The 26,234-nt window shown below is 48.3% G+C and overlaps 1 protein-coding gene across 1 annotated transcript in view; it reads left to right on the top strand.

The window, feature by feature from the left end:
- UMPS (uridine monophosphate synthetase) overlaps positions 1–26,234 on the top strand; it is a 186,851-nt gene that overhangs the window by 67,318 nt on the left and 93,299 nt on the right. The window contains exon 4 of the mRNA XM_069616659.1: positions 7,144–7,319. Coding sequence (XP_069472760.1) covers positions 7,144–7,319 — 176 coding nt within the window. The remainder of the gene's footprint in view (positions 1–7,143; positions 7,320–26,234) is intronic.

The following is a 26,234-nucleotide window of genomic DNA, read 5'->3' as shown; positions in this document are numbered from 1 at the left end:
GGTAAACGAGTCACCTCGGCTGCTGCATACACTCCGCAGATAGCGAATAATAGCACGCTATTTGCAAGTTACGCCGACGCTCAGTGGAACCTCCTTCAAGAAGGCCTCCAAGAGGTTCCAGAACCCGTCAAGTCCAAACTTCTCTCTATTGTAGTCGAGGGAAGAAAAGTGAACCAGAATGTGATTAAAAACACCCTGGACACAGCTTAAAAAGCAGGCAGGTCTCTGGCCCAAGGGACCCTACTCAAAAGACACGCTTGGCTGCGCACCTCAGGGTTTAAACCTGAAACGCAGGCCTCTCATTAAACCTATTGAGGAAGCTAACCTCTTCGGGAAAGAGGTTGATGAGGCCCTGGAAACAGCCAAGAAGGAGCATGAGACTCCCTGCAACAGATCACACAAAAATCTCCACCCAACCCCCCCCCCCCCCCACCTCCAGAGAGGTAATAACTCTCGGCGGTCCTTTCGAGGGCAGTCCCGTGCAAGTCAAAACAACTATGGCACGGGAAATTTTAACACAGGACAAACTTCAGGAAGCCCTGCATACTACCCTTCAAGGGGTCAGCGGCAGAGGTAGAGGCGCCAATCCTAGAGGATCCGCAGCCTCTGGTCAGAAATGACCATCAGATCAAGGTCCCCTCCCATGTCACCCCGGTCGGGGGGCGATTAACATCTTTCCTCACGGCATGGGAGGGGATAATCTCAGACCAGTGGGTCATAAAGACGGTCGCCCACGGGTACTGCGTGGAATTCGCCCGACCCACAATTCGGACCACCGCGCTCACGGCACCTTTCACCGGACGATCTGGATATCCTCAATCAAGAGGTGGAAGCTCTGCTGGGAAAGGACGCCATAGAAGCCGTCCCTATTCTTTAGGTAAACAAGGGTATTTATTCAGTGTACTTCCTTGTACCCAAAAAGGACCTCACCATGCGCCCAGTGAACAAGTTCATAAAACCTCAAAGTTGTGCATGGTAACACTACAGGAGGTGATCCCACTGTTGCAACAGGGGGACTACGTGGCAACATTGGACATGAAAGATGCATACTTTCATATTTCAATGTTGCGAGCGCACAGGAAATATCGAAGGTTCATGATGGAGGTCAGGCAGTACTCCCATTTGGCATTGCCTCAGCGCCAAGGGTGTTTACCAAGGTCCTGGCAGTGGCTGCAGCACACCTGCGCATCCATCCCAGTCTACCCTTACCTCGACGACTGGCTCATCACAGGGGAATCCTACAACACATGTTTTTCGAACACCCCAAAAACAGTAGCTCTTCTCTTCAGTCTGGGTTTCTCGATCAACAAAAAAAATCCAGTCTAGTCCCCAGTCAAACAAAACAATTTCTGCAGCCTCTAATTTGGACGGAAGACAGTCTCGTCTTGCCCTCCAACGAGAGGGTACAGAACATGCTTTTTCAGATTCCTCAATATGTAGCCAGTCTGCAGGTGACGGTACTCAAGGCCATGCGCTTGCTAGGAATGATGGCGTTGTGCATATACTTAGTTCCCCACACGCGGCTGCGCATGCTTCCCATGCAAGATTGGCTCAAAAGCCAGTGGTGTCAGGCCAGCGGACAATGGGACGATCTGGTAGTTGTCCCGCCAGCTCTCGTTCTCTCTCTGCATTGGTGGTCAAGAGAAAACCTCTTGAAGGGGGAAGACCTTCACCACCCTTACAGTGGAAGCCACTCTCACGACAGACGCATCTCTCACAGGGTGGGGGGCTTACCTGCTTCAGCAGACAGTGGACGGAGTGTGGTCCCCTCAAGTCGCGTACAACCATATAAATTTACTGGAGCTAGTAGCGGTGTTCAAGGCGTTAAAGGCCTTTCAGATGCAACTGCAAGGAAAGACAGTGCTGATTGTAACGGACAGCACTACAGCCATGTATTACCTGAACAAACAGGGGGGCACTCACTCTCCAGGGCTATCCAAGCTGTCCCAAAACATTTGGATATGGGCTCTCGGACACAAGATGTTTCTGCTGTCCCAACATGTTCCAGGGGAACTCAATCTTCTGGCAGACTTTCCTCAGCCCGAAGAATACGAATGGCGTCTGCACGAAGACATTGTGTCCAACGTCTTCGCAGAATGTGGCTTCCCAGAGATCGACCTGTTCGCAACTCAGAACGCCCAATGCCAAGACTACGCCTCCAGGTACCCCCAGAACCGCTCCAAGGGGAACGGTATCTGGATAACATGGTCAGGGAAATATGTCTGCGCTTCCCCCCCCCCCCCCCCCCCCCCCCGACTCCTTCTCAACAAGATGCACCAGGAACCAGTTACCATGATACTGGTGGGCCCGCCAACCCTGGTTCGCTCATCTGATGGAAATGTCCCTCTCCCCACCATTGAATTACCCTGCCTGTACAACATGTTGTAAAAATGAATATTGCAATTGAATGTAAATTATTATCAATTATTCAACTAATCTAGAACATTGTTTAACTTTTTTTAATAGATTTAAAGTTTTGAATTGCATATAGCCCCTGAAGAAGAGAATAACTCTCGAAACGCGTTGGGCAATCCTGTTTGGACCAATAAATCCTGAACTAAAGATCAAGTCACAAGTTGTACTTCAGTGAAAATCTATTCTATAACTCTCTCTATGTTTTAACTGTTAGGCAAAAAAACACTTGCTTCAATTAACGTTTGGTTTAAGTCTAACCAAAAACTATACCAAATACCTATATTAGATACTCTTTGAATACTTTGGCTCCATAAACCCCAGATAGTGTGCAGGGGACGGGAGTTCCCTAATAGGGAACTTACTCTGTTCTCATAAGGCATATTCTTAAGCAGGTAATTATTTTTGAAACCCCCAATCCAAAGTAAATTATCCCTTTCCCAGCTACGCAAGTTCTAGAATGTGTGACTTAGGTTGAGGGATAGTTAAAACACAGGCTTAGTCTTTCATGGAGCCAGGACAGCCAATGTTAATTGAGCAAAAGTCTAGGTGAGCTGAAGGGTATATGCCAAAAAGTCAGAGGTTAAAAAGACCTACTACCAAAAGTCTGATCTCCATTTTCTTATTTAATTTTTTGTTCGCATATAATGTGTGGGGGGTAATATAGGCGTAAGGTGGAGGGCATGGCGGAGTGCTATATATATATATATATACTCAAAGGGGGGGGGATGTCGGACATATGGTCATAGGTCTTTTTGACCTCCGACTTTTCACACAGAACACAGATCCGAGCTGAAGCACTTCTTGCAGGTAAGTAAATAAGTCTTGCACAATGTTTATTTATTTAGAATGTATAAAGTGTTACTAAGGCCCAACAGGGTGTCTAGGCGCTTTAGATGTCTTTGTAGAAAATGAAATTGCTGTTGGGCCACAAGCTGGGAGGCTTGTGAGGGGCAAAGCTGCAAGCAACTCTGCACAAGAGCAACCAAGACAAGTCTCAACTGAGAGCTAGCAAGGCTACAAGACAAGTGGTAAGTACCCCTTAGTTTACAGTACCTTAGGTCTGATGAAATTGGCTCCAGCTGGCTTCTGTTCCAGTTGTGGTATGGCAGATCCTGATGTTCCTGGGCCTTAGTCGTGGGGATAGGATGGAGGACGTCTGTGGACTCCTGCCCTACGGTTTTTGGAGGTCGGCGGCAGCAATGGGCACACTTCAGATCAGCAGCACTTTGCAGTTTCAGCATCTCGCAAATGACAACACTGCGGTTCTCGGATACCTTATGGACTTTCCTCGCATCTGGGGTCGAGCACTCTGTTGAGGTGGCTCAGGCTTGGTCAGACCTGCTTCATGGGAGTCTGGAGGATCTTCCTGGATCTCGTGTCCGACTTCAAAACGATGCACTCGATCCTGGTGTTCCTCTCCCTGGCAATCGGTTCCTGCAACAGCAGTGGAAGTACAGCCAGCTCCGGGAACGATGTACAGACGAGTTCGCCTTGGGTTTGATTGGTCCCATCAACCCAAGGGGAGAAGTTGTCCTTCGCAGGGCTTTTCTAGTTGAGGCGAATTGTGAGCTTCAGCACGGCAGGGCTTCACCGGGCAATCCAACGGTCCAGGAGTTGCAGCAGTCGTCTCTTCCAAGTTGTTCTTCGTATTCCTTCGTCCAGTGGCCGACTCTGCCTTCCAAGCAAAAGACCTCACCTTTTATGCAAGTTTCTCCCATTCATTCGCAGCCTAGCTGTCACTCGCACAGCAGGGTGGCTATCCTACAAGGACAGCCAGCCAGCCAATCACCTTTGGGTGCATTCCTGTAACCAAGGGGATTAAGCACGGGGAGTTTCGGGCAGCTCCCTCACTTCCTGCCCTGCCACACGCTGGAGCCAGAGGCAGGCTTCAGCAGTGAAACCTGCCAAAGACAAAAAAAAAAGGGACCAAACCTGGTGTGGTGCGCAGAGTAACTCTCAAGAAGGACCTTTCCACCAAAAAATGGCGAAAAAAGACCAGAGCCATTTTGACAAAATGGGCAGCGATGGGTGCTTTACTGCAGCTGCAATTGCAGCCCACGATAGAAACACTCAAAGATGGTAAAAAGTAAACCACTGCCACCAGCCATTCATTGCAGAATGGGTAACATAAAAATGTTACATGAGAAACTAGACAAAGGGGATACTAAGTAACCCCTCCAGCAACCTGTTGTAAGATGGTGTGGGCTGGGTCTAGAAAGTTACACATGCAAGTAAAGTCAATTTCACTTCACTGCTCTTGGAAACAGTAGTTTGACCAAGAGAAGGTATTTAAACCTTTGGGAAATCTGGAAGACTTCCCTGTGTCATGCACTGAAGGTGCTGTGTGACACAATGTAAAATGATGTCTATTAAGTTTGTCAGACTCCAAAACCCAAAGAAACAGTGTTCAAATCAATGAAAAATACATGAGAGAGCGGGTAAACGGTCTCTCCCTCCAAGTCCTGAAGTGCAGCAAAAGAGCTGGGGGTCTCTAAGGTAGAAGGGGAATTAGCACATTTCTGAGAATTCTCCCCAACACTGGGCATGCGTGTATGCTTAAATCTTCCAATGAAGTCCAGACAAAACCTTTCCCAGCAATAAGTCTGAAACCAAGTTTCACCTATCACCTCTGAAGGACAGAAAATATCAGTCAATGGACTAGAAGAGTCTACAGGGAGCCAGGACAGCCAAAGTCAATTGGAGCACAGTCTATGGAGCTGAGGGACTTCGTAGTTCATAAAAGCCTTGCACAAAGTGTTTTTTAAAAATCACTTGTAGGGTCCCAAGCTATTACACTTGTGGAAAGCAGAGTTGAAATCAACTCAAACAATCGTAGCTACTGCAAGTCTCAATCTGAGAAGAGCAAAGCTTAAAGACACTGAGGTAAGTACCCAAAGTCTGAACAGTACCTCTGGCTTGAAGAAGAGTGGTCCAGCTGGATTCTGTCCTTTTGCAGCGATGCAGATCCTGGGTTCCTGATCCTCCGTCATGGAGACAAGAGGGAGGACGTCTGGAGGACTCGTGCGGCAGCAATTTGGAGGTAGTCGGCAGCTACAGGCTCTTTTCGGATCTGTGGCGATTCACGGTTTCAGCGCGCAGTAAAAAGCACCCCCATGGATCTTGGATACTGGTTGTGCTTCCTTCACTCCTTGAGTCCTGCACTCTGGTGAGGGGATTCGAGCTCTGGTCGTCCTGCTTCTGGAGGGTCCTTGGGAGACACCTGGAGCTTCTGGCCGGATTGCAGACGTTGCACTCAACTATGGATTCCTCGACCCCTGACACTCTGTTCCTGCAGTAGCAAAGAAGTACAGCCAGTCGGGGAAGATGGTCCAGTGCAGTTCGTCTCGGGGTTAGTTGGTCCCACTAAACTCAAGGGAAGAATTCGTCCCTTCCGCAGCTTCTCTTGTCGATCAGAAAAAGTTTCAGCACAGCAGCAGAGCTTCACCGGGCAATTCAAAGGTCTAGGAGGATGCAGCAAGCTTCGTTCAGTTTCTTCGTCACCTGTTCTTCCCAATGATCAACTCTGCCTATAGTCCAAAAACACTCGCCTTTTAAGCTGGTTTCTCCCATTCATGCACAGCCTAGGCTGTCGCCCAAACAGCCGGGTGGTTGTCCTGAAAGGACAGCAAGCCAGCCAATCAGGGCGGTTGTATTCAGGCATTCCTAGAGACAAAGGACAGGGGAGTTTCGGGAAACTCCCTCACTTCCTGCCCTTCCGGACACACTGGAGCCAGAGGTGGGTTTTAGGACTTAAGCCCGCCAAAGGCAAAACGAACAAAGGGCTCAGTCTGGCTTGGCGCGCAGAGTAAAACCCAAGAAAGACCTCCCAAACAGAAAATGGCCAAAAAAGACCGGGCCATTTTGAAAAAATGGTCACGCATGGGTGCTGTACTGCAGCTGAGGGTTCAGCCTGCAGTAGAACAGCACAATGGTAGGAACATTAAACCACTGCCAGTCATTTAAACTAGTGAGGGTAACATACAAAATGTTACAGGAGTTAGGTGGGATAAGGAGCTACTAGGTAACCTACCTCCCAGCACTCCACATAAGATGGTGTGTGCTGGACCTACAAAGAGAAAAGGCAAGTAAAGTCAATTTCACTAGTTCACACAAGTAAACGTACTTCAACCTAATGAGAAATTTAAAGGTGCTGGGTGTCACCATACAAAAAGTAGATGCCTATGGAGTTTTGTCAGACTCCAAAAACAAAAACACATAGTCCAAATCCGGTCAAAATACATGAGGGAGTGAGAAAAAGGTCCCACTCACTCCAGGTCCTAAAGTCCAGTAACAGAGCTGGGGATCTCTAAGGTTGAAGGGAATTAGCACAGAAATGAGAATCACAATGTACTATGCTTGCAAGTGGTGATGGGGAATTTTATCTTAAACGTCTAATTTACCAAAAGTTGTCAACACCCGGATTAGACAATAAAAGCAGAAGAAATTGGTACAATTGTGGTCTTCACAATTAACCCAACATTTGTAGCAATTAAGTTTGTATCTCTGCAATAGTTTTTTAAAACTGTACTGTAAAAATGTGATTTGTTTGGTCTTTGATGCCACATTTGACATATATCAAGATATATAGATGTTTGACTTTGTTTTCCTGCTAGATTTTCAATGTTTATTTGCATGTTTGTAGGTTTCAATGCACAGTTTCTGATCTAAAAATGAAACGATCTTGGATGTCTCTAGAAAAACTTTTTTAACGTTGTATTGCGGTTTCAGGTGGCTTATATAAAATTGCCTCCTGGGCTGACTTGGTGAATGCACACGTGGTTCCTGGACCTGGAGTTGTCATGGGGCTGAAAGAAGTTGGACTGCCTTTGGAAAGAGGGTGCCTTCTGATTGCAGAAATGAGCTCCCATGGTTCATTGGCCACTGGCAACTACACCACGACTGCGGTACGTTAAGCCTCTGTCACTAGCAGCCCATTGTGTTAGTGTGTGATAGCTGTAAAACGAATCACTTCGGCGGTGCTGCAGTTTGTTTTTTGAAATGTTTGTATACTAATCTGATTACATTCATGCGGCTCTACACTCCGCTTCCAGGCACTACACTTCTCAGGCACTATGGATAATTTTACCATCGCTACTTAATCAGAGCAACTATGAACTTCAGTGGCAATGTGACCTAGCGTTTGGATTTAGAGTGCCCATTTTTGTTGATGGACAAAAGGTGCATCTGTAGAAGGTTGACCCTCTTTATTCCTTTTTTTAAGTATTTTTTTTAATTTTTTTTAACAGCACAGACCAAAGAAAAGCAAAGCTACCTAATGCTGTTTTCTTAGTTATTGAGTTTAACCAAATGGAATTTGCCAACATGGATGGTGTTTTTTTCTGTAGGGTTATTAGGGTTGAATGAAAATGTAATCTTACAAATCTATTAAACCGGGTTCGAAATTAAGATTGGCTAAACAGGAGGGTAAGTGCTGCTCCTGGGTATCCTGCATTAACGAGTAATCAGAACCTACCACTGAGAACGAGAAGCTTTAACATAGCATCCCACAAATCTAAATTCAACATAAGATGCAAACTTTATAACGTTGTCCATCATTCACTACCCTTTATAGATGTGTCCTACTGCCTTGTTTTATAGATTGGCCCAAATGTACAGAGTTCTTTCTATTCACATAGGTGTTTATTTGGCATCAGTTGGCCATGAGTGCCAAAAGTAGCTCCTGATAGCTGTTTGAAGTTAACCAGGCTTCTAGGCTAGAAGCAGGAGCTAAATGGTTCCCAGCTCCCTTCCATTTCAAACCCTGATTATACCTGGTAAATTTGTTTATGCAAATTATCAAAAGTCTGATCAAATATGCATTGGGCTCCGATTTGTATTTTCTTTGTCGATCAGGGAGGATTTGGTTTAAATCCCAATGATTTTAATCAGGATTTGAATCTCGCAATTGTTTTCAAGATAAACTCATATTTAAATCAAAAAATGGAGATAAAATATTTATAAAAAGATACATTAGGGCAAAGATACATTAGGGCAGGGAGTATCTCTGGTGTAGAGGAGTAGTGGGTCACTATTGCTCCATTTCATTCCAGTCTTGAATGATCCTGGGACACCCATCTTTTGCCTTTGTTGTGGGACTGTTTGACTATCTGACCTGTCTTAATGCTCAAGCTATCCGTATCCCTTGGTCTGGTTCCTCAGTCTTTCTGGTGCTGTCCCTGTTGCGGTTTCTCTCTGGTCAGCCATCTTCCTGGATGCACAAATTATTATTTTTGCCCAACTGGCTTATTGTTGATCCATGGTTCAAGTCACCAGGCAAAGGATCCTTGTCCCAACACTGCAATAGAATCCTCGTTCTTGCTGGCTCTCCTGGCATTTCTGAGTCGACTCTTTAGTGACTGGCACAGTAATTGCTTGTACCCAGGACCTGGAATATTCCTTGGAATAGTCTAAATAGTTACCTTTTGTCTGGGAGTTGCAGCTTTATGGAGCCCTCCCCCCTACCTTGAATCGTCCTCGACTTCCATTGGTCACAATCCTGCTTGGCTTCCATACCTCATTGGCTGTGTCTCAAACATGGGACTGGAGATCTTCAATGGGGTGTTACCTGGGGTTAGTCCGTTTTTTAGCTGCTCTTGGGGAGGGCACACAAATACTTATCTGGCCTTAATCCATAACCAGGGCTTGCCTATGTACAAACTTATGTTAACTGATTTATACTGCCCACTGCTACCATTTGCATATTCTCCAGGTGCTCCTGTTGCTATAGAAAGTGGGTGGGGGTTAGGTAAGTGAGGGAACAGTGATAGGATAGAGGTTGTGCTCTTCTGTTGGTGCTTGCAGAACCAGGTAAAACTGGCATCTGTGCATGCCAGGTTTTTGAGTGTGCTTGTATTGTGTGCACTGGGGTTATTGTGTCAGGAGGGACAACATCCAGCGTCTTGTCTGGGTTGTTTGTTTGAACCAGTTTGTGCTTTTGGCTGATGTGTGGGTTGTGTGTTAGTGTGTAGTAGGGCGGGCCCGTTGGGTTGTGTGTGGTATATGGGAGGTATTATGGAGAGGAGCGGGGGTGATTAGTACAGTGTGGTATTATTGTTGGTTCCAGGATGCGTACGGTCCCTTGCTTGTCTTGGGTCCGAGTTGATAGCTGTGGGAGGTACTCATTTTTTTGCTAGTCTCAGTGAGCTGAATAGCCAGGTTTTCATTCCTTTTCTGAAGGTTAGGTGATCTTTCATCCTCATTTCCTTAGGGATTGAGTTCCATAGTTTGGCTATCTGATGGGAGAATGCGGTTCCTCCACATTTCCTTGTTTCGTAGTGTTTCGATTTGTCGGTTGTTGCTTGATCTTGGGTTTCTTCCTCGTGGGTAGCTGTTGATTTTGGCATGGAGGAATTTTGGCTCCTTGATCATGTCGTTATTTTTGAGCGATGCAGAGGGCTTTGAAGTTAATGCTGTGTTTTCTTTTGTTTTTTTACTTGCAGCCAGTGTAGGCTTCTCGGGGTTGGTGTATTGTGGTCTCTTCTATTAGTCTCATAAGTGTCCTTGCTGCAGTATTTTGGATGCATTGTAGTTTTCTTGTGAGACGTTCTGGCATTCCAAGGTAGAGGGTGTTTGCGTAGTCTATCTTGATAATACCAAGGATATGACGACAAATGCAAATACATTAAATGCATTGTGTGAGTTCTGTTTGGGAAGGACGGGTAGGGGAGCATCCCTCTAATTAGTGACAGGAGGTAGAAGCATTTCTTTGCTGTTGCGTTTACTTGTGGTTCTAGTGAGAGTCTGTTGTCCACAAATATTCCCAGTTTTTTTCTATTGTGGCGGTTACTTCCGGTTGAGTTCCCATGCCTGGTTGCCCTTTCAGTTGTGTGTGTTGCGTTATCCTCTGGTAAGGGGATGGGGGAGATCATTTCTGTTTGGTTGGGTTTAGTTTGAGATTGTTGATTGTCATCCAGGTGTATGTCAGTGATGTATTTGTTGAGGGTGTTTTGGTCTTGGGATGAGTTGGGTATCATCTGCGGTCAGTCCATGAGCATGAGGGAGTTTCATTAGCAGGGACATATAGATGTTGAAGAGGAGTGGAGGGAAGCTATATCCTTGTGGTATGCCGCAGAAGATGTTTTTGGTGCTAAAAGTAAGTAGGTAAGTTCTTTCACTTCAGTTAGTTAGGAAAGATTTTAGCCATTGTAGAGCAGAGTCTTATATGCGTCATTCCTCCAGTCTTTGTATTAGCGTTGTGTGTCTGGTTGTGTTGAAGGCAGCTGATAGTTCTAGTAGTATGAAGGGGCAATCAGATTCTGTTTGTTTATTTTTAGGTTGTGAGTGGTTGAGTGTTGGTTTCTACATGGATGATTAGTATTTTGTAGATGTGGTTTTCAAGTAGTTTCGCTGGGTATGGTAGATTCAATATAGGTCTGTAGTTTGTAGGATCCTCTGCACTTCCAGTTTCGTTTTTTAGGAGGAGATTGATGTATGCTGATTTTGAAGGTTTTAGGTACTATTCCTGTGTTTAGGGATAGGTCAATCAGTATGGTGCTGGGGTTCTGTGGTTAAGAATTTCTTTGAAGATGGAGGGTATGGGTCGCTGGGGGATCCGGCGAGGTTGGTTTCTTTTTTTTGAAAATTCAGTTTTATTAAGAAAACAACCGTACAACCACAAGAATGGACTCCAATGCATTCACAACCTTTCCTCCCTTCCCTCTGCCCCCCTCCCCCCTGTCATGGTTCCTGAAATAACAATTGCGGCAAGGGTCCAACACAGTGTGTTACGATGCATTGCAAATAAGGGGTAGTCCTCATGTGGGGCGCTCAAAACGTAGGGTCCCGTACACTGGGGTTGAGCCCTCCACCTCGTTAGGCTCCCCCAATCCATGGGGTGGGGTCCTGTGAGACCGACTTCAAAGTCCAGCGGTCGCTCCAAGATGTTCATACTACTCGGACTGCTCTCCCATATTTATCGAAGAAGGGGAGCCATAAGCCCTCAATATTGGTCTTCGATTCGTCAATTAGGTGGGTAAGGAATTCCATGGCGTATATGGCGTAGAGTTTAGTAACCCACTCCCTTTCCCCCGGAGGCCGGGCGGCCTTCCACCTTTGGGCCCAACAACACCTGGCCGCCACTAGCATGACCTGTAGCATGTGGTCATGTGCTACTTTCGGGCCTCCCTCTACTTCAATACCAAACAGCAGTAACCATGGGGATAACATTCTTTCAATTCCATCCACCTCCTTTATCCTTGACAGGACCTCATTCCAATAGGTTTGCGCCACATGACATGTCCACTCCATATGTATATAGTCCCCCCCCCCCCCCACTCCCCTCCCAGTGTGGCTTTTCCAACAATGCGGGTCATACCCCTTCCTTCCTCATCCTAGCTAACCCCTGTGGGGGGTAATGCCATCTGTGGATCAGTTTCAGGGCCTGATGACTATATTGGGGCGCGGCTGTTGAGCGATTGGCTTGTATACACATTTTGCTCCACCTCCTGTCGGTGATGGGTGTACCTTCCCATTGTACCCGGGCAGGAGGGGGGATCCCGTGGGGTGGTCAACAACAAGAGGCCATAGAGCCTGGATATTACCCCTCTGGTTCCATTGTGTGTGATCAAGAATTTCTCTAAGAGTGTCTCCCCATCTGTTTTCAGTAAGGACCCCTTTCAATTGTAAATATCGGAAAGAGGAGAGGTTGTTCAGGCCCAGGGTCTCTTTCAGCTCCCCTATGGATATAAAAGTTCTGTCTACCCAAAGCTGCCCTGCTTAGACCCGCTTCATATCATTGTTGGAAGGCTAGTGGTTCATCGATGCCATCCATGAGCGGAGGAGCCCAAATACAGCTTAGGGGCGAGGGCCACGTTGTGAGCCACCTAAAGTAACCTCCCTCTTTCCATATGGACCACAGTACCCCCAGGACTGGGTGATTCAGGATTCTTCTCGGGATGAGTGCTTTGGTGACCCATAGCCATTTGTCGAGGGTAACCGGGGAAAAAAGTGTATTGTCCATTGCTACCCACTGTTTCTTTGGGCCCTGCACAAACTGGTCAACCAGGATTCGCAGTTGGGCTGCCTTGTAATATGTATCTAAGTCTGGGAAATTCACCCCCCTCCCCATCTTTGGGCCTTGTCAGTACATCATAAGCATTTCTATGGGACTTTCCTGCCCAGAGGTAGCGCAGGCGGGCCCGTCTGACCTCAAGAAGGAATGGCTTGGGTATTTGGGTCGGGAGCATTTGGAATAGGTACAGGAATTTAGGAAGAATCTCCATTTTAATCGAATTTAGGCGTGCCATCCATGACGGGCCGGTTTTTGCCCATCTTTCCATGTCTTGTTTAATTGCCAGCCACAGGGGTGGATAGTTGGCCGTGAAGAGGTCAGCTTGGTTCGGCGGTCTATGGATTCCCAAATGAGGGACCCTCCACCTGGTTACAGAACGGGAGTTCCATAGTGTATTGCCTCTCCGCCTCACTAAGCTGCCCTGCCACAAAAGCAACGACTTCCCTAGGTTTAGGCTAGGGCCCCATATTGTTCTAAGCTATCCAGTACTTCGGGAACCGATTGGGATGGATTGGAAAGATAGAGCAGCATGTCGTCTGCGAATAGACATACTTTGCAGTTCATTTCCCCAATCTTAATACCTTTGATTTTTTCGTTCCCTCTAATCGCTATGGCCCATGGTTCCATCACTAATGCATATATGAGGGGGGATAGAGGGCACGCCTGCCTGGTGCCCCTCTCCAGTGGGAATGTTGCTGACTCACCACCATTAACCACTACTCTCGCAGATGGGTTAGAGTAGAGGGCGGACAGCCACCCTCGCCTTTTTGGCCCCATCCCCAGGGACGACAAAACCCCCTCCGTGAAAGACCAGCTCACCCTGTCGAACGCCTTCTCCGCATCCAGGGATAGGAGAAGGGCGCCCTCTGTTCTGACCTCCCTCGTGCTCAGTATGTGCAGGGTTTTGCGCATACTGTCGGCGCCCTGTCTATTGAGCACAAAACCCACTTGGTCTGGGTGGACCAATCGGGGGAGACACCTCTCTAGGCATGTAGCCAAAATCCTGGTGAATATCTTTGCGTCGAAGTTCGAAAGTGATATGGGTCTGTAAGATCCACATTCCGCCGGGTCCTTACCAGGTTTTGGTATCACTGTGGTAGAAATGAAGTGTAGAGGTGCACTCTTGTTGTTTGTGCTAATAAGTTTGTACAGGATTTAACTAAAATTACCCTTTGTCCTATTGGAATTTAGGTGCTCCTGAGTAGGTCTCGTCTAAAAGACCATAACAAAGTAGAACAAGAGAAATGGTCCACCACTAATCGGTGGCCAAACACAGGGCACACTTATGTCTGACAAACGTCAGTCGATATTAGATTCGTTGTTAAGTAAAAATAATATTTTTTTATTTTTAATTATATTTGATTTCATTCGAGATAACTATCTCAACTGAATTAAACATGTATATCCTACAGAGGTTAACATTTCACGTACACTTTGTGTAAAGTAAATACATTGTACATAAAGAAATGTAACAATTTATAAACATTATAAGCAAACATGAGAATTTATGACATTCACATTATCTCAGTCAAGAGCATAAGGTTCATAATCTCACAAAACGTATGTACGACTCGTTTTGGGACTAGCCCTTCAGGTACAAATTTGAAGCTTTACTTTTCTTGTAGTCTAAAATACAAATAAGAAAATATCGGGCTTGTATTCAGTTTTCAAATATATATTGGATTTTAACAATAGCCATAGTCGAGTCAAAAGGTACATAACTGACCTGTGTTAAAAGGGTGCCAATGAAAACTGGACCAAATTAGATGGCATCAGAGTTGATAAGGTCTTCTAGATGTTAGTTTGTGAATTGGGCTGATACCTAATAGAGAATTGCATATTTACAAAAACTCGTCATGAGTCTTATATGTACAAAAAACCGCGAGTGGGACCGAGTCGCTCGAAAGAAGCGCTGGGTCCCACTCCACGGTTATGTCATCTGTTATTTCAAAACCAAAACATTTGTCTCACCGTATTCCTATGTAATATTTGGTTGAGTGCGGAGATTTCAGTGCACAGAACGTCACTTGTAAAGTTCGGCTACATGTCAATAGTGGTATTGTTCGTGTTTGCCTTGCGATTCTATCCACAACAACGCTCTCTGAAAGGTGACAATAAATGTTGATTACGATATTATCTCAACTACTCTAGGCATTGCATTACGGCTACTGTGCCGTGTAATTGGACCCGTTTGATAAAGGGTCAACTTGTATTGCTTGGTAGTCACAGACGGCTGGAAATGGAAGTCGTCTTCATGTCGCAAATGCGATAAAGCAGTAGAAGTTCAGCGATCTGCTCAAACCAAAAGGCACCGTGTTTGTTCTTCCTTATTCCTGCACGGCTTCACGTGATCCTTTCCTGTCCGGGGGAGACGCGTGGGCGTTTTCGCTGTCGATAAGGGCGGTGCTCTTGTCATAATGGATACAAATAAATACAAGAGGGAAATTGAAAATCAATTACGTGATTCGGACACATATCTAGAAGTCTTTGCGGATCCAACTGAAGCTGTGCGCAATATTATTGCATTGGTGCTGGAAGAAGCAGTAACAGAAAATTCTCCAGCATGGGGTCTGGCATGGATTCACATGCTCATGAATATTCCCCGTCGTCAGGCTGGGAATCCTCGGTAAAGAAAAAACCAGTATCAGTTTCGTTTCTGATCTGTCTTTCGTAGTAGTAACCAATCATTGGTCTCTGCGTCATACTGACCACAGCCAATGACTGCCCTCTACCTAAGCACCGCCTCTGGCAGCCATCTTCAGATTTTTACCGCACGTTCATGTGTTGGGATCCTCGTGCTATTGCTCTCGAGCGTTAGTGCTATTTTTTTCACGTTTTTTCTCAAAAACTTCGTTTTTTCGGTCAAAAGAGCCTCAAGCTCCACCGACTCTCCATCCGATCAACGGGGACTCGTGTCGGATTCGTCTGCGCCCCTCAAGGGTGAAGATTTCGTCGAGCTACGCTTTTGGAGGACTCCAGAAGCTTCTCAGGCCCGGACATGGCCCAGGAGAAGGGAAGCTCGACGCCCGGAAAGCTGTTCAGGGTCTGCCCTGGATGCCAGCTGCAGAACGTCTTTAAGGAGGACGAACACTCATTTTGTCTCTACTGCTTACATGAGGACAAGACGCACATGGAGAAGGACTGTGCGTTTTGCGGTAATATGTCGGAGCGGACCATGAAGGACCGCCATCAACGTCTCGCCGACTGGCTGGAAGGGAAGAGCCCGTCGGGCGAGAAGAAGAGGAAGAAGTCCGAGCGGTCTTCTAAGACCTTTGAGGACGCCCCGGCGACGGGGGTCCAACACAAGGCCAAGCACCGCGAGTCCGCTGGCACCGGGAGTGCCGAACGGTCGGGCTCTACGGGCGCCAGGCAGGGCGCACCCTCCCCGGCACCTTCAGCCACGAGCCAACGCTCTGGGTCGGGTAAGAGGAAGGGCGAGCACCCGGCGAAGCTCCTGGAGAGGCCCCGGTCGAGCTCGAAGGCCCCATCGGAGGGGGAGCGAGGCAGTGTCCCCCCCCCGCTCAAGGATAAGGCGGTGAGCGCACCTAAGGTGGTGAAGGCCTTAATCCATCCGGCCAAGCCCTCTATCGATACTGTCGCGGCGGCCCTGGCTCAGCCTGTGGAGGCTACACCAGTGGTGGCGACCTCGGGGCTCAGTCTCCCTGCCACCTCGGAGGGAGTCATCTTTTGTGCCCATCGATAGGACCCCCGTGAAATCCCCGGCGGGGAAGAAAAAGCGGGGGCAGGGCATCGTAGATTCGGCTTCAACCTCGGAGGAAGAGCTGATCGAGGTATTAAGCCACGGCCTTGGCGTGGAAGAAGACCGGCCCGTCGGGATGGATCCCGACGCAGGTGACGACATCGTCGAGGGTGCCGACGGGGCCCCTGATCGCCCGTCTGATTCCCCTCTGCCAGCGCCGCAAGACAACTCGGCGGCCATTTTGTTGGCTATACAGTCCTTATGCTCAGAGATAAGGACGAGACTACCGTTGCCGACGGAGGAACCTCTCCCGTCGGGGGATCCTGATCCGGGACCTTCTGGTGTTCCCCCGCCCAAGAAAAGGAGGATTCACCCTCCACCTCCTTTTCAGCCGTCGCGCCCCGTCCAGCCCTCCTCCCCGTCCACCCGAGGGGATGATACGGGGACTGACACGGCAGCGACGGGTACGGACGACGAGGTATATGACGAGGATCTACCGTCGTCACCTCCCACCAGGGCTTCTCCGCCCGACGAGATTGGATCGTTCCACTCCATGATCGCCAGGGCATCCGAGCTTTTCCAACTCTGCCCTGAGGAGAAGAAAAAGGAAGGATTACTTTATCAACGGCGCGAGGCCAAGAGGAAGACGGTCCTCGCGGTGCCTACTGGACGACATTTGGGATGAGGGCCTCGCCCTCCTCAAGAACCCTTCCACGACGCCAGCTAGAAGAGACCGGTACGAGAAGAAGTACCGGGTCCCGGACGCTGCCCCCCTGTGCCTCCGGGCGCAGCCTACCCCGGACTCCGTCGTCTCCGCGGCGGCCAGGAAGAAAGCGGGGGGGGGGGTGCGGCCTCCACGTCGACTTCCCCACCGGACGGCGAGGGAAAGAAATTGGACGCTATGGGACGCAGGGTCATCTCGTCTGCAGCGCCGACGATTAAAGCGGCTAACGCCTTGGCTATCGTGGCCCGCTACGACAGGGAGCTATGGTACAAACTGGCTCCCCTGCTGGACTTCCTACCGGACGACAAGAGGGCGGATGCCCTGGAGATCCTACAGGAAGGTGAGGTGGCGTCAGACCACGCCATCACTATTGCGACGGACATCGCCGACACTGGGTTTCGCCAATTGGGCAACGGCGTGTGCCTTAGGCGGTGTGGATGGCTCAAGGCTACGGACTTCCGTCAAGACGTGCAGACCAGAGTCCTGGACATGCCGTTCGATGGTAACAACCTGTTTGGGAAAACAGTGGACGATTCCCTTCAGGCCATTAAAGCAGACACTGAGACGGCCCGGGCCCCTGGAGTTCTGCAGCAACAACGGACGCCCTTTCGGAGCAGCGGAGGCAAGGGCGCCTCCAAAGGTTCCGGCGGCGGTTTCTCCACCTACCGTCAAGCGGCCCGCTCGTCGTCTCAGGAGGCCTACAGAGGACGAGGCAAGTCTGGCGGACCATGCCGTCGTCGCCAAGGAGGTCAAGGCGGCAAAGCCTCGTCGAAACAGGATTGAACCGGCCGTGGGGTCGGGCCCCCACCGAAGCACCCCGGTGGGAGGCCGGCTGGCGAGCTTCGTCAGCGTGTGGGAGTCCATCTCCACCGACCGTTGGGTGCTGGACGCCTTACCCCGGGGCCACGCTCTCGAGTTTCAAAGAAGGTGCCCGCGCGTCCCCCCCCGTGGCCAGGAAAGAGCTTCACGTCCCTCAGCTTCTCCTGGAGGTAAGGGCGATGCTCAGGAAGGGTGCCATCGAACTCGTCCCAAAGAGGCTTCGGGGCTCCGGAGTTTGCTCGAGATACTTCCTCGTGAAGAAGAAGACGGGAGGATGGCGCCCCATCCTAGACCTGCGACGTCTGAACAAGTTCATCAAGGCGCAGAAGTTCCGGATGGTCACCCTCCAGCACGTCCTGGGTCAGCTGGAGGAAGGAGACTTCCTGTCGTCGTTGGATTTGGAGGATGCCTACTTCCATATTCCCATCCTAAAGGGGCACCGAAAATTCCTCAGGTTTGTGGTCCAAGGGCGTCACTACCAGTTCAAAGCCCTCCCCTTCGGACTACGGTCGGCACCCAGGGTATTCACCAAGTGCCTTGCACCGGTGGCGGCCCAGCTGCGCCGCGAGGGGATCCACGTCTACCCCTACCTGGACGACTGGCTTATCCGAGCCAAGACGAGGGAGCTTGCCGTGGAGCACACGGCAAGGACCGTCCAACTTCTCACGGACCTGGGATTCTCCGTGAACTACGCCAAGTCCCACCTGGTACCCGCGCAAAACGCACTGTTTCTGGGAGCGAAGCTCGACACAGTGTCCCTTCTGGCCTCCCCGTCGGAGGAAAGGACCAGGTCCATCCTGGGCAAGGTACAGCGGATGTTGGTTTCCGACGCGGCCAAGGTGAGGTCCATCAAGTCCCTCCTCGGAATGATGTCTTCTTGCATCTACCTCATTCCCATGTGCAGGCTCCGGATGCGCCCGTTGCAGGAGTTCCTGGACGCGCGCTGGATCCAAACGACGGGCGGCTTCGAGGAGAGGATCACACTCGACGAGAGTTTCCGCCGAGCGGTCCGGTGGTGGGGCACCCGCGCGCATCTGACGGCGGGCATGGACTTCCAGACCCCAGACCACCAGGAGACAGTGACCACGGATGCCTCCCTGGAAGGGTGGGGAGCGCACACCGAAAATCTGCACGCGAGAGGCATTTGGCTCCCGACGGAGAAGTCCCTCCATATCAACATCCTGGAGCTCCGTGCAGTGTTCTGGGCCCTCAGGTCCTTCCTTCCGTCCCTCAAGGGCAAGGTGGTGAGGATCTTCACCGACAACACCACCACCATGTTTTACATCAGGAAACAGGGCGGAACCAGGTCCCCAGCACTGTCCAAGGAGGCGCAGGACCTGTGGCATTGGGCCGTCGCCCAAAGGATGTTTCTGGTGCCGTTTCATCTGGCAGGGAAAAAAAAAAAAAAAAACACCATCGCCGACTCACTCAGCAGGGAGCTGCGCTCGTGCCACGAGTGGGAACTACGGCAGGATCCAGTGGATCGCCTCTTCCGACGGTGGGGCACACCCCAGATCGACCTGTTCGCGACGGCGACGAACTCCAAGTGCCGGAGGTTCGCCAGCAGGTTTCCCCAGGCGAGGAGCATGGGCGATGCTTTCTCGTTCCCCTGGGAGGGCCTGTTCCTCTACGCGTTCCCTCCTTTGCCACTGCTAATCCGGCTCGTCAACCAGCTCAAGAGGTCACGGTGCAGGATGATCCTCGTCGCACCTGCGTGGCCGAGGCAGATATGGTTCCCGGACCTTCTGGACTTGTCAGCGTCCCCGCCAATCAAGCTGCCGGTGGACGCGGATCTACTCTCCAGGGAAGGAGGCGCCATCCTCCACCACGACCCGAAATCGCTGAACTTGCAGGCCTGGCTCCTGCAGCGCTAGAGTTTGGAGGATACGACATACCGGCCGACTGCAGAGAGGTTCTTGCAAAGGCCAGGGCGTCCTCGACTCTTAAATGCTACGGACACAAATGGAAGAGGTTCTCTGTCTGGTGCCACGCACAGAAGATTAACCCTCTACGGATTACGGCTCCCCAGGTACTGCCGTACCTGCTGACGTGGCCAAAGCTGGACTGGCACACGCGTCCATCAAGATTCATCTTGCTGCGATCTCCCGATACACCAGAACCACGGGGCGGACGTCCTTGTGGTCTCATCGTCTGGTGAAAGAGTTCATGAAGGGACTGTTCAGATCGTTCCCGCCGGTGAAGGCTCCGGCCCCGGCGTGGGAACTCAACGTGGTGCTGACCAAGCTCATGGGACCTCCGTTCGAGCCTCTGCACTCGGCCCCGTTGAAGTTTCTGTCGTGGAAAACAGCTTTTCTTGTGGCCATCACCTCCGCACGACGGGTGGGAGAGATCCAGGGCCTTTCCTGCAAGGCCCCGTACTTGACTTTTCACGACACGAGGGTAGTGCTCAGGACGCACCCCTCCTTCATGCCCAAGGTACCGTCGGACTTCCATCTCAACGAACCCTTGGTGTTGCCTGTGTTCTTCCCGTCGCCTTCGTCGCCGGCTGAGAGGACTTTGCACTCGCTGGATGTGGCTAGAGCGCTGAAGTTCTACGTGGACCGCACGAAGTGTTTTCGGAAGACGTCACAACTCTTTGAACTTTGGACCTGTCAATCAGGGGAAGGCTCTCTCGAAGGCTTCCATTTCCAGATGGCTCTCCGGCTGTATCATGTACTGTCATCGGTTGGCAAACCGACCGCTGCCTGGCCGTCCGAGAGCCCATTCCACCATAGCGATCGCAGCTACCACGGCGTTCCTTTCTGGTGTGCCCCTGCTGGACATATGTAGGGCTGCTACGTGGAGGTCGACGCACACCTTCACGAAATTCTACTGCGTCGATCGGGATTCCAGGGAGGAGTCCAGGGTCGGCCAAGCAGTGCTGCGCAACCTGTTCGCCTGAGGTGAGCCTGGTGAGGAGGTAAGATGCTTAATGTTGAGTTTGATGTAATGCTTAATGTTGAGCCTTTGTCACCTCCCGTGGTTGTGCATGTGTGTACTGCTATGTATTCTTTATTCATGAGCATGTGAATCCATGCCAGACCCCATGCTGGAGAAGGAACAAGTTACTTACCTGTAACTGTTGTTCTCCAGCATGGGTCTGGCATGGATTCACATGCGAACCCTCCCGCCTACCCCTCTGCGGCTCTTCACTTGGTCATACTGCCACTTCACGTGCTTCCAAATCTGAAGATGGCTGCCAGAGGCGGTGCTTAGGTAGAGGGCAGTCATTGGCTGTGGTCAGTATGACGCAGAGACCAGTGATTGGTTACTACTACGAAAGACAGATCAGAAACGAAACTGATACTGGTTTTTCTTTACCGAGGATTCCCAGCCTGACGGGGAATATTCATGAGCATGTGAATCCATGCCAGACCCATGCTGGAGAACAATAGTTACAGGTAAGTAACTTGTTCCATACATCAGTCATCGAACGAAACAATTTCTTACCAACCTTCATCCATCGATGCCAGTCATATATACTCTCCCAAAGATGCACAAGAATCCGTTGGACCCACCAGGGAGACCTATTATAGCTGCTACTAACAGCTCAGTATATCGACAGAGTGGTACAGCCGCTGACACGCAAATTTCCAACATTCATAAAAGACACAAATGAATTCTTAATCAAATTACAGAATATTCAATTCAATGAAGCAACCAATATTCTGTTTACTATGGATGTAGCTAGCCTCTACACAAATATCACACATCATGGAGGACTTGAAGCTATGGAATGGCTACTTCTTAATACGACAGAAACATGTCCTGCAGATTGTCTTTTTGTCTTGAAACTACTGAAGATCGTGTTGAATAATAATTTTTTCATGTTTGAGAAAAGGTATTTTGTCCAGATTTCCGGAACATCAATGGGGGGGCCTCGATGGCGCCTACTTATGCCAATACATACATGGCATATTTAGAAGAAAAAATTTGATCAATAACAGCAAATGGAACCAACATTTGAAAATTTTTGTGAGATACATTGATGACCTTTTTGGTATCTGGGAAGGTTCAATGGAAGAATTAAAAAACGTTTTGGGATTCATGGACACAATGGCCCTGAGGATCAAATTCACCTCAAAAATGAGTAAGACATTGATTGACTTTCTAGATGTGAGAGTCTACATTAAAAATGGGAATTTATGTACAACGATCTTTACCTACAAACAGACAAATAGTTTGCTACACGCAAGAAGTTTTCATCCAAGGAACACAATTTCAAGTATTCCGCTGAGCCAATTCCTGAGATATCGTAGAATTATCTCAGATGAAACGGATTATACAAACAAGTCTCAAGATCTGGCCAAAAAATTTGAATTGAGAGGATATGATTGGATAAAAGTAAAAAGTGCCATTAAAGCTACACAGATCCAAAGACAGGAAGCTCTTAAATTACATCAAAAGAAAAAACCAGAAAGTCTAATATTTGTGACCACTTAGCATGAAAATTAAGAATATTGTGAAAAAGCATTGGAAAATGTTATCATTGGATCCGACACTGGCTGAACTCTTTCCATCTCCACCTCTGTTTGCATACAGCAAAAGTAGGTCAATAAAAGACAACTTGACTAAAGCGGATTTTGCTGCTAAAAGAACAACTAAGCAAACCTTTAAGGGGACCCTGCCTTGCAATAATTGCAACAACCTGATCAAAGGTGAATATTTGAATCATCCGTATAGGGGAAACAAGATCCAGTTACGTCATACAACCACATGTTATTCAAAGAACATTATTTATGGCATAAAATGTCCCTGTGGAATTTTTAACGTAGGGATGACGAGAAAAGCAAAAACTTGTTGGTCTGAACACAAGTCTAATATCGGACTCAAAAACGAACGCTCACCAGTAGCACAACATTTTTTAAAGGAATCTCACACTATTGCCCAAATCAAATTCATCATTTTGGAGCAGGTAATTCTACCAAGGAGAGGGGGCAATCTGGCTAAAACTCTGTAACAGCGTGAATTATACTGGATTGACAAACTAGAATCAATGTATCCAAAAGGAATGAACGTTGATTGGGACATGAGCTGTCACCTGTAAATGATTGAACTCCATACATTTGAAACTGAACAACACCGACGGTGAACTTAATTATATCAGTCGGGAATATTTCGTTATAGCAAGTAACCATCTCGAATTCAGTGCGCTTTTTATCGACATCTACACATTTGAACGTCTTCAATTCATTGAGTTCCGTTATGTGGCAGGACATTCCAAAATGGCGCTCCGCATCGACAAGGTTAGGAGTTGGGTTTCAATTACCCAACGACCCTCTCGGTTGCGCAGCGAATTACGTCTATCGACAGCGAAAACGCCCACGCGTCTCCCCCGGACAGGAAAGGATCACGTGACGCCGTGCAGGAATAAGGAAGAACAAACACGGTGCCTTTTGGTTTGAGCAGATAGCTGAACTTCTACTGCTTTATCGCATTTGCGACATGAAGACGACTTCCATTTCCAGCCGTCTGTGACTACCAAGCAATACAAGTAAGTTGACCGTTTATCAAACGGGTGCAAGACACGGCACAGTAGCTGCAATGCAATGCCTAGAGTAGTTGAGATAATATCGTAATCAACATTTATTGTCACCTTTCAGAGATCGTTGTTGTGGATAGAATCGCAAGGCAAACACGAACAATACCACTATTGACATGTAGCCGAACTTTACAAGTGACGTTCTGTGCACTGAAATCTCCACACTCAACCAAATATTACATAGGAATACGGTGAGACAAATGTTTTGGTTTTGAAATAACAGATGACATAACCGTGGAGTGGGACCCAGCGCTTCTTTCGAGCGACTCGGTCCCACTCGCGGTTTTTTGTACATATAAGACTCATGACGAGTTTTTGTAAATATGCAATTCTCTATTAGGTATCAGCCCGATTCACAAACTAACATCTAGAAGACCTTATCAACTCTCTGATGCCATCTAATTTGGTCCAGTTTTCATTGGTACCCTTTTAACACAGGTCAGTTATGTACCTTTTGACTTTCGACTATGGCTATTGTTAAAATCCAATATATATTTGAAAACTGAATACAAGCCCGATATTTTCTTATTTGTATTTTAGACTACAAGAAAAGTAAAGCTTCAAATTTGTACCTGAAGAAGGGCTAGTCCCGAAACATGTCGTACATACGTTTTGTGAGATTATGAACCTTATGCTCTTGACTGAGATGATGTGAATGTCATAAATTCTCATGTTTGCTCATAATGTTTATAAATTGTTAAATTTCTTTATGTACAATGTATTTACTTTACACAAAGTGTACGTGAAATGTTAACCTCTAGGATATACATGTTTAATTCAGTTGAGATAGTTATCTCGAATGAAATCAAATATAATTAAAAATAAAAAAATATTATTTTTACTTAACAACGAATCTAATATCGACTGATGTTTGTCGGACATAAGTGTGCCCTGTGTTTGTCCACCGATTTAGTGGCGGACCGTTTCTCTTGTTCTACTTTGGTATCACTGTGATCATGGCCTGCAGGAATGTCGGCGGGATGGTCTCTGGGGTCCTAATCTGGTTAAATAGCTTAGTCAGCGGTTGTATCTCAACCGATTGATATTATTTAAAGAAGTCAGCTGTGTATCCATCCCCCCCGGGACTTGCCCACCTTTAGTCGCTTGATGGCCCCTTCACTTCTTCCCCTGATATTTCCCTTTCCATGGCCTCCCTCTCTGGTTCTGTAAGTTTGGGGAGAGGGTGATCCTCGAGCTATCTTCAGAGCTCCTCCGGGGACTCGCCCTCCTGTTTAGTGTAATTTATAGAACCTCGCAAAGGACTCTATTATATGTTCGGTTTTAGTTTGAATGTTTCCCCCCCCTCTCTAATACCCTCAACTCGTCTGTCTTCTCTCTTTCTCCTCAGACTATGTGCCAGAAGGGCCCCAACCTTATCTCCCTTCTCGTAATATCTCTGCTTCGTGTATCTCATTTTTTTTTAACCACTTTTCCAATTAAGACTGTGTGTAAGGCTTGTCTCTTTTCTCTCATTTCACCCAGGAGGGCTTCACGATCTACATCCCCCTTAGTGAGCCGCGCCCTCATGGCTCGTAGGTATCCCCAGAGTTTGGATTCCATTAGAGCCCTCTCCTGCTTCCTTCTCAAGCGCTCTGCAATAAGGAGGCCCCGGAAGGTGGCCTTTGCTGCCTCCCAAACTGTGACCATTGGTGTTTCCCCCGTATCGTTGGTTACAAAGTAAGCTTCCATCTCTTTCCGTAAGAATTCTTTAAATACCTGGTCTCTCAAGAGGGTGTCATTACAGCGCCACCTGTATGACTTCATGGCGTCCTGCAGTCCCCCCCTCTTCTGATACCAATACTAAATCGATTCTGGTGTATGTTTGATGTTTGATGTGGGGGGGGAAAGAATGTGTACCCCCTGGGAGCCTGGTAACACTTTCGTCAAACATCCGCCCAGTAATATTCCTGTAGGAGATCCCTCATGGCGAGATTGTCTTTTGTGGGTTCCTTTTTATCCCTGCCCCTTTGGCAGACCACCAGTCTAGTCGGGGGTCCGTGATGAGATTGAAATCTCCGCCCAGAATCATTGCACCCTCCGCCCATAACCTGAAGTACCTTGTGAATAAATTTGACCTGACCGACATTGGGTGCATATAGAGTGGCTAGTGTGATTCGCCTGCCCTGAGATAGCCCCTTGATCCCAAGAAATCTACCCCAACGCCCCTTTTTATCTCCACCTCAGTGAGGTGCAGTGATTTACCAAGGAGAATGCCCTCCTTCTTGGAAGGTTTGTGCGAGGCCCAGAAGTTCCTGCCTATCTCTTTCCCTTTTATCATCGACTCGGGCCCCCCTCCTATAGTGTGTTTCTTGTAGGAAGAGGACTAGCAGTTTTTGTTTGCGGAACATATTGCTTGTGAGGTAGCGCTTGTTCTGAGAATTTAGGCCCTTTACGTTGAGCATGCCAACCCGTCCTTCAACCATGATCGTTGCTACCCATGCCCTTAGAGTGTCAGTGTGGGCCCCCTGATCCGTCTCTTCGTGTAACTCGTAGATCCATGACGTGTTGTTCCCATTGCCCTTTTCCCCCTCCCCTATACCCCACCCCTCTTACCCATTTTGCAAGGTGTTCGTCTCCTTCACCCAACTAGCGTTGGAGTTAGTCAACGAACCACCAGGGCTATTACCCTGGCCCCGGGAAATTCAATGGTGATGGGACATTCCCTGAGGTTAGTGTGTTTTATTAGTTTGAAGGCTTCTTCATGTATGGGTTCACATATGTTGAGTGTTGTGGTTGCAGATGATCTAGTCTTACTGGATCGTACAGTTGTTCTTAGTGGTTAGTAATGTCACGTAGGGATTGTATGATGCATTTGTAGCATGATGTTGGGGTTTTGAATTTCTTGATTATTTTGAATAGTGTTTTGTGGGTTTGTTGCTGATTGAATTATTGTGGTGTAGTGTACTTTATTTGCTTTAAGAACTGCTGATTTGTACACTCTGAGTTTTTGTCCGATTGGTTGTAATTGTTTCTCCATAGATTTTCCAGTTTGCGGTTTGTTTTTCTGAGTTCCCTCAGTTCTTCT

This window comes from Ambystoma mexicanum, chromosome 9 (assembly GCF_040938575.1).
Source record: "Ambystoma mexicanum isolate Mex_15411 chromosome 9, UKY_AmexF1_1, whole genome shotgun sequence".
NCBI lineage: Eukaryota > Metazoa > Chordata > Amphibia > Caudata > Ambystomatidae > Ambystoma > Ambystoma mexicanum.
Note: the sequence above shows the minus strand (reverse complement) of the source record. Positions and strands in the feature narration are given on the sequence as shown.